The 9,680-nt window shown below is 42.4% G+C and overlaps 1 protein-coding gene across 1 annotated transcript in view; it reads left to right on the forward strand.

The window, feature by feature from the left end:
- LOC309565414 (inactive hydroxysteroid dehydrogenase-like protein 1) overlaps positions 1–8,966 on the forward strand; it is a gene marked incomplete at both ends in the record, with an annotated part of 31,487 nt that extends 22,521 nt beyond the window's left edge. The window contains one exon of the mRNA XM_082270363.1: positions 8,862–8,966. Coding sequence (XP_082126489.1) covers positions 8,862–8,966 — 105 coding nt within the window. The remainder of the gene's footprint in view (positions 1–8,861) is intronic.
- Positions 8,967–9,680: the final 714 nt, after the last annotated feature.

A 9,680-nucleotide genomic window follows, 5' to 3' on the forward strand; every position in this document is an offset into this window, starting at 1 on the left:
GCTTATAGTGTGACAAACACTTAAACAAAAATTATATCAAGGTAAGCCGTGCTAAGCAGTGAATATGTGCTTTAACACACAAAATATTATATATGGTGAAAATACCAAGTTAAATACTTGAAATATACAGTGAATAAAAATAATAATAATAACAACAACTTGAATGTGACATACACCCAACCAGGAAGTGTGTAAAGCAAGTTGTGTGCAGAGTTAATTAAAGTTCAATAGTCCCTATAAGGACCCAAAAATCAGCAGTGACAAATAAAAATGTCTAAAGGTCAAAAACTATCTTGACCACAAAAACTGCTGGAAAACTCCTGGGGATCAATCCAGTAGTCCGTGTGAGATTCCAAAGTGTTAGATCACTCCTATTGCAAGGAACAGCCACTAGATACGCAGACTGCTTACCAGATTGAGGTATACCAAGTGCCTGATTCAAAGGTGTATGCTCCCAGGATCCTCAATAGGATAGACCTCTGGATAAATTCCAACCTCAGACGACAGGAAAAGCTCAACAAACATGGACCACGTGCATGTAACAAATGATACAAGATCCCATAGCGTAACACTGTATAGTTGTTATGGGTGCATATATCACAAATGTACACCCAATGGTAAAATTTACACCTTAAGTGCAATCCACTTAATAAGGAATAAAGTGCTGAAGTGAAAGATAGTGACCTCCACCAATATTACAAGCTGCTTACCAGACATACAAATGAGTATGTAGTAGTATAATAACATGGAGTGTGTACTGCACATGCATGACCAAACGCTTGCTTTCTAGCAGGTAGAAAGTAGTTGTGCATGCACAGTGTATTATATGTCAGCTGTGAGTGGATGGACTGAAGAATCGTCTTGTTGGAGCACCGTAAGATAGCAGTAGCTGTCAAAGCAGACATGAAGCTGCAGCCCTCTGGTGGGCAGCCGCCGATCTGGTGTATGACTGTAGCTACATCAGGTCTTATGACTAGTATTAAAAAACTGCACAGGGCCTACTCATAGTTACAATGTGCACTAAAACATGTGTTTCTGCAATGAATGGCTAGGCACCTGCTCTTTTGGCATTGTGGTGCCATTCGTTGTAAATGGCACCACTGTACAATATACAGTACAGCCAAATGCACCACAGTGTAGAGCAATGCAAGTGGAGCTGAGTTTACACTCTGGCACAGGTCCTGTGTGCTGGGATGACTGAACTCCTGCGTATAAGCAAGAATGACATCATCTTTAACAACCAATTGGCCCGCTTGCAGCTTAGCTCCCAGAAGAAGTCGGGTAGAAAATGTTGGAGCCTGCAAGAAACATTGTGCTGTTGAAGTTGAGGAAAGTATTATGGACTTTAGTTCGGCTTTATTGCAACGCAAACTAAAGATGGCCATAGACAGATTGAATCTTGACCTGTTCAGCAAGGACCAACTGAGATTCGAACCATGCATGGATAGGCTGAATGTACCCACGTTGATCGATCGACAACCAGCCTGTCAGATTTTACATGTAATTATTGTCCCCCCACCCGGAGAACACAATAGCTCCTCGCAAGGGATTCCCCCATTAACACTGACTGTGGTTGCAGGAAAGAAAATGCTCTGTCTTTGGCTGGTTTAATTGAAGGAGAGGGGGTTTTGGTTTGGCACTTTAAATGAAGCATGCAGCTTACTAAGGCCTAATGTCTCCATTTCTGTTATCCTATATAATAAAATCCAAGTGTCTCTGCGTCCAGTCCCTGTGTCTGTGGGATTGCGTTTCTGTGCATGTGCCCCACGGACAGCCGTTGGGACTTGGAGCGCAGAGACATTCATTAGTGAAGAATAGAAGAACACCCCCATTACCTCACTTCTTTGCACCCTATTACACCAATACAAAACTTTACACCCCCTGCCCCTCATATTACACCTAATTCCCCAATATGCTCTCTCTGTACCCAATTACATCTCACTCTGTCCCTCCACCCCCAATACTCTGCACCCTCTTCCTGGTGTGTGGTGTATGGGGAGGAGGAGGGGCTGAGCTCACACACTGGGCGGTCACCATTCTTCACTAATCACACATTTCTACTGATTGTTAGCTCATGTGACCACTCTGCTTTATTTCATGGCCTCTGACCATTCATCCCAAACCCTGCAGATGGGAACAGCCCCAGCAGGGGGCGCTTTATGTCAGGGGAGGAAGAGGGTGCAGAGTATTGGGGGTGGAGGGACAGAGTGAGATGTAATTGGGTACAGAGAGAGCATATTGGGGAATTAGGTGTAATATGAGGGGCAGGGGGTGTAATGTTTTGTATTGGTGTAATAGGGTGCAAAGAAGTGAGGTAATGGGGGTGTTCTTCTATTCTTCACTAATGAATGTCTCTGCGCTCCAAGTCCCAACGGCTGTCGGTGGGGCACATGCGCAGTACCGCAATCCCACGGACACAGGGACTGGACGCAGAGACACTTGGATTTTATTATACAGGATAACAGAGGTGAAAAGTGTTGTATTGGGGATGCAGGGGGTTCTGAGTGTTGGGGTATTGGAGATGCAGAGAGGTGGAGTAATGGGGGTGCAGAGTATTGGAAAAGCACAGGTGTGGAGTAATGGGATCGCTGAGTATTGGAGATGCAGAGAGGTGGAGTAATGGGGGTGCAGAGAGGTGGAGATGCAGAGAGGTAGAGTAATAGGGATGCAGGGAGGTGGAGTAATGGGGGTGCAGAGTGTTGGAGATGCAGAGAGGTGGAGTAATGGGGGTGCAGAGTGTTGGAGATGCAGAGGGGTGGAGTAATGGGGGTGCAGAGTTTTGGAGATGCATAGAGGTGGAGTAATGGGGGTGCTGAGTGTTGGAGAAGCGGAAAGGTGGAGTAATGGGGGTGCAGAGTGTTGGAGATGCAGAGAGCTGGAGTAATGGGGGTGCAGAGACCCCCATTACTCCACCTCTCTACTATTCAAATACTCTGCACCCCCATTACTCCACCTTTCCACTTCTCCAACACTCTGCACCCCCATTACTCCACCTCTCTGCACCCCAATTACTCCACCTTCCTGCATCCCTATTACTCTACCTTTAACTCTTACTCCACCTCTCTGCATCTCCAACACTCTGCACCCCCATTACTCCACCTCTCTGCACCCCAATTACTCCACCTTCCTGCATCCCTATTACTCTACCTTTAACTCTTACTCCACCTCTCTGCATCTCCAACACTCTGCACCCCCATTACTCCACCTCTCTGCATCTCCAACACTCTGCACCTCCATTACTCCAGCTCTCTGCATCTCCAATACTCTGCACCCCCATTACTCCACCTCTCTGCTATTACAATACTCTGCACCCCCATTACTCCACCTTTCTGCTTCTCCAACACTCTGCACCCCCATTACTCCACCTCTCTGTATCTCCAACACTCTGCACCCCCATTACTCCACCTCTCTGCACCCCCATTACTCCACCTCTCTGTATCTCCACCACTCTGCACCCCCATTACTCCACCTCTCTGCATCTCCAACACTCTGCACCCCCATTACTCCACCTCTCTGCATCTCCAACACTCTGCACCCCCATTACTCCACCTCTCTGTATCTCCAACACTCTGCACCCCCATTACTCCACCTCTCTGCATCTCCAACATTCTGCACCCCATTACTCCACCTCTCTGCATCTCCAACACTCTGCACCCCCATTATTCCACCTCTCTGTATCTCCAATACCCCAACAATCTGAACCCCGAATACAACACTTATTTTTAATACATCACACTTTGTTTACTACATCAAAAAAAAAATAGAAAAGTGAAATTTTTCACCTTATTCTTCTTTAACATTTCTAAAGAATAAATACGATAAGGTAGAAATCAACTGCATGGTTGTTCACTTTTTTTGTACTGGAACAAGTCTGTTTTTACAAATGTTTGACCACATATGTTCTAGCGCCCGTTCATTTAACGGGCTTAATGTCTAGTAATTAAATAAGAGAAGTTGGGAGTTTAAATGAGGTGTGTGGCAGTTGGTTGGTGAAAGGTAAACACATAATTATTTCAAATATATACACACACAGGTGGACTCATGGCATGATACAATGTCCAGAATAATATTGTTGAGAGCAGATTTATTGAAAAGCTTCATCATCAAATTTGTAAAAAATACATGATTGCAAAAATACATACATATGGTGAAATACTTTTCAACAGTGATTCGGTTGGATCATAACACATAAAAAACTTATTAATATACAGTAGGTCAAGGGCTTGTTATATACAAATATCAATAAAACAGTGTAAAGTTGATACATGATTAGCAAACTTCATATGTAGGATCAGGTACATGGTTGTAATATGGCAATTGCATCCTAAAAGCTTGACGCGTTTCGTGGAGTATGCCCACTTCCTCAGCAGCAGATGCAATATAGGTAAAACTCAGTGCTAAATGAAACACATAGTGTTGTGGACAAATGTGGAAGTATTGTCCGTGACCGTCAAGGCGCAAAAGAGAACCTCACGAAAATGCAGATCTCCATTGTGTAGTCACTTCAAGTAGACCACAGCTAACTCCCAACGTCACGCCAACACACAGAGAGAAGGGGGAGGTGTCACAACCTGGGTGGCAGTACTCGTCCAGGCCCTTGGCGCCAAAGGTGACTACACAATGGAGGTCTGCACTTTCGGTGAGGTCCTCTTTTGTGCCTTGGTGGTCATGAACAATGCTACCAATGTTACCGGTACAGATGTCTCCTAGTGGCTCGTTGTCCACAACACTACGTGTTGCATTTAGAGCTGAGTTTTACCTATATTGCATCTGCTCCTGAGGAAGGGGAGCATACTCCACGAAAAGCGTCAAGCTTTTTGAATGCAATTGCCATATTACAACCATGTACCTAATCCTACATATAAATTTTGCTAATGGTGTACAAACTTTACATTGTTTTGTTGATATTTGTATACAACCAGCTGTTGACCTATAAATAATATGTTTTTTTGTATGTGTTATGGATCCAACCGAATCACTTTTGAAAGTATTTCACCATATTTATGTATTGTTGCAGTCATATATTTTTTACAAATTTATGTACAAAATTTTGAACAATAATAATTCTGGACATTGTATCATGCCATAAGTCCCCCTTTGTGTGTGTGTGTATATATATGAAATAATTATGTGTTTACTTTTCCACAACCAATTGCCATGCCCCTCATGTAAATTCTCAACCTCTTTTTCTTATTTAATTATAGCTGGCTTAACATGTGCCATAACCACAGCAGAGCATTTAAAGAGCAACTCTACTTTTGTTGAGAAAAAAACATTCTCCTCTAGGTGATCAATGTATATTGCAGGGATTTTAACAAACTTTGTTGCAGAGTCCTAACTTTTGTTAGTTTGTTTCTCTGTGTCTATGTGTAGAGTGAATCTAATGAGATTGATTTTATAATTACCAAACCGCTGCTGCACCTGCAGGGTTCTAATGAGGAAAGTGGCAGGGCCTGCCTCCCTTTAGTCATAATTTCCTTTTGGGAGTATCTAACCAAAAATGAAATTTTTGTTGCAGAGGATGCCCAAGATCTGACTTGTTTCTCAGTGCACACTTCTGGCAAACATCACACAAGCAGGAAATGACATTTCTTAGGCCTCATGTACAGAGGGCAGTTAAAAACCTTTTCTGAACGCTGTAAACTGACAGCTGGAAACGTCCGTTTTACAACTTTTACATCCCAGGTTTATGTGAGTTTAGCAGCAGTTATCAGCATTTGAGGTTGGAAGTGTATTTTAAAGATAACCTCAGGAACCCCTCCCAAATACCCACAATGCATGAAAAACAGGTAAATTATGAACTAATTCAGCCATTCTGTGAGAGAAGAGAGAACAGCAGAGAGAGCGGTGTGCTTGTAGATAGATGTCTTATTTTTTGTGTTTTCACTATGGATCCCATCACGTGCAGGAAATGCTCCTGATGTTGCCATTGCTGAGGCCCCAAAGACATAGAAAATTGCGCGGGGCAACAGCATGTGGTGAAATTTGTGTTTTTCCAACATGTTTATATCTTTACAAATTATCAGAAATGTTTTCCCCCTTTAAAAACGCTTATAAACGCAAATCACATCAACGTTTACATGCGTTTACAAGCATTTGGAGTTTGAAATGCGGGTAAACTACAGTCCTGAACGCGATTTGTCTGCTTTCAAAAAATGCCCGTAACCTCAACTGCCTCTAAACTACTATAAACGACTGAGTGTACATGTACACATAAGATAACATAGAGGAGAGTTCAGGGGCTGCTGAAAAAAATCCTCAACTGCACCTAAATGTCCGTTTACCAGCTGCAGTGTACATGGGGCCTAAGGGGTGTTCCACCATCTGTACACCATCTGTGTACAAAACGCCTCCAGGTTGCCATAATACATTGAATTTTACAGAAAATGACAGCACTACAGTATTATAACAATAATAATATTACAACTTAATAATACGTTTAATAACATTCAATTACAACAGGACATGTGTTTTAATTGTAAACAATATATTATTATTTTTTTATTTCCTTTATTTTTTACGAAAGTGGTGTTATCCTTTAAGTGTGAATTAGTTCTAATTTATTTAGCTTCACAATGAAGTATGAATCAGGAGCTCCTATAAGAATTTTTTCCAGGCAATCCATTTAAAGATAACAATAAACTAAACAGTAGCTTAACCTGCCTACATTCATCCAATGTGGAAATTACAGGTTAGCCAGGGCCAGGAACGTGGGGGAACGCAGTTCCGGCACCTCCAGCACTGAATGTATGTAACAGCAAGGGGTTGGAGAGTCTATTTATGCTGGCTTCTAGGGCATCTACTGTTGCTGGAGGGGCCTATTGTTGCCCTGGGGAGTCCATTGTTGCCTGGGGGGGGGGGGGAGGGCATATGTTGCTGAGTAGTCAGTAGTCAAATGATACTTGGTTCTGTATTCTAAAAGGGACGGTCCTGGAAGGTGGTTAGGAGGTGGAACCAAATGACAGTGATTGAAGGTGGGTGGGTGGGAGAGAGACAAAGGGTGACTTGGAGGGGGGAGTTCCTGAACCTATTTTCTGAAAAAAAAAAAGCCCTGAGGTTAGCAAAGATGTGTCCTCTCCCTTAGGATCTTGTCCTCTAGCCCAATGTTTCTCAAGCTTTTTTCAGTAGTGGCACCCTTTAAATTATAGACAATTCCAAGGCACCATTTAAAATGATAGACAATCGAGAAGCACTCCATTATAAAATGTAAAAAACTATTCTAATAGCTTTACATAATGCAGCCACATCCACACAGGTAACAACGTAACGTGGTCACCCAACGTTAGAGGTGATTTTTTTTTTCTAAAGCAAATGCACTATTGCACACTGGTACTGACTAGTATTCCAATGTTTCTCTTCTTCTCCAGTCAGCTAATGTCACCCCAGTGCTGAGGGAGAGGGGCACAGGAAGGTCTAGCAAGGATGCTGTGGAGGCAACAGACATTTTCCTTATTAACTGATGATGTCATTGATTGTTAGGATGCCAGTGTCTAGAAAGTCGCAATGGTGTACAATGTGAATCCTTGGCTTTGTGTAACTAGAAGGCAGGTTTCATCCACCTGCTGGCTTGTATACAAATTTTGATCCATTTTTAGGCATTTTGCCAAGACACCCCTGATGACGCCTCAAGGCAACCCCAGGGTGCCTAGGCACCCTGGTTAAAAAAGGCTGCTCTAGCCTTTAAAAATATGAAGATATAATGTCCCAAAATGGTTTATAATTTTATTTGTCCTTGTCTCTAAATTGAAAATCTGGGAAAATAAAAAAGGACATAGATGATGCACTAGAGACTTCTCTATAACATTATTTTATTAACTGTTGCTTCTGTGAGTAGAGCTTTATTTTTCCACTTCCTAGCATTGTTTGTTCGGCAGCGAAATTGTACAGCAGCATTATCGACCTGTGGACGGGTTAGTCTTAGACTAATTAGTAGTTTTAGAGAGACCTTAATGCGGAGTTCCGCCTCCCCCTCCACCCCCTCCAAAAATTAAAAGTCAGCAGCTATACATACTGTAGCTGCTGATGTTTAATATTAGGACACTTACCTGTCCTGGAGTCCAGCGATGTCGGCACCGCAGCTGATGTTTCCATCAGCTGTCGGGTGCTGCCGCCGCCATTGCCGGTAAGGGAACCCGGCAGTGAAGCCTTGCGGCTTCATGGGCGGGCCCCTACTACGCATGTGCGAAGCGCACTGCACATTCCTATTGGCTCGGCGGTGGGGGAAGGAGGAGGGGGCCAAACTTCCGAGGGACGGCGCCGGGGCGCCGTATCCCGGAAGTGGGGAAGGGTACCTGTCAAAAACAGGTACCCGTTCCCCCCTCCCCCCTGAAAGGTGCCAAATGTGTCACTGGAGGGGGGGGGGGGGAGAAAGCAAGAGAGCGGAAGTTCCACTTTTGGGTGGAACTCCACTTTAAAGCCCCACTCTGGGAAAAATAAAAATCCTTTGACAGACAAGGTAGCATGTATGTATTTAATTTATTATTTAGCATTTTGTCTAGAGTTCAGCTTTAAAGCAGAACTAAACCTATCGACTTAAATGTTTCCAAAAAACAGTTACATTCCTGTCATGCCGGGAATGCTAACTTTCACATTTGGTTGTACTCTCAGCCAAACGTTCAAACCATCAAATGGCTGGACTGATCACATGTGCAGCACCATGGCAGTTGCAGATCAAACAGAGGATAACATGGCAGCTTCCTTGGCTGAAAAAGATAGTAGGGTTTAGTTCCGCTTTAAGTATAAAAGAGTTTAAGACGCTCCATCAGATGCACATGCAAAAAATACAAATAGATGAGCTTGCACTGCTAAGGAGAAGCTGTTCTAATAGAAGGTTGATTTTTGTTACCTTTTTTTCCCCACAGTTATCGTTAACGTATTGGATTCCGGAATGGCTCTGGGTTTCCATATTTATCTTTCTCTGCAACATCTTTCGCAAAGAGCACAATCTCAAACCAGTGAAGTTATAAAATTCCACCATTCTACTGTTTGTAGGAGAGATATTATTCCAACTTTTTCCTCTTTGGATACACAAATGATATTGCATTTTGATTTTTCCTTTTTGTTATCCTTATCATTATTATTATTGGCTCTATTCACTTATTTTTGCCAAGTGTTGCATGTATTTTCCTCTTTCTTTGTTATTATTACTATCATGATCATTGGTCATATTTAAAGTGGTTTTAAATCCTTAGAACTCACACCTGCGCTTTCTGGGAATGCACACAGAAATGCGTGTTTCTGTGTGCAATCCCATAAATGAATGAGAAATGCGTCAAAACATGCATCATCCTTGCAATACCATTATTTAACCACTTAAATACCGGGCACTTTTACCCCCTTCCTGCCCAAGCCATTTTTTAGCTTTCAGCGCTGTCGCACTTTGAATGACAGTTGCACGGGCATGCAAAACTGTACCCAAACTACATGTTTATCATTTTGTTCACTTTTAGTTTCTTTTAGAGGTATTTATTCACCACTGGGCCTTTTTTTTTTTTTTTTTTGCTAAATAAATGAAAAAAGACTGAACATTTTGAAAATAACCATGTTTTTCTTTGTTTCTGTTTATAAAATTTTGCAAATAAATGATCTTTCTTCGTGATTTTAGGCCAAAATGTATTTTGCTATATTTCTTTGGTGAAAGTAATGCAAATCAGTGTTTATTATTTAGTCTGTAGGAAAGT

Source organism: Pelophylax lessonae (assembly GCF_965119305.1).
Source record: "Pelophylax lessonae genome assembly, chromosome: 10".
Classification (NCBI taxonomy): domain Eukaryota; kingdom Metazoa; phylum Chordata; class Amphibia; order Anura; family Ranidae; genus Pelophylax; species Pelophylax lessonae.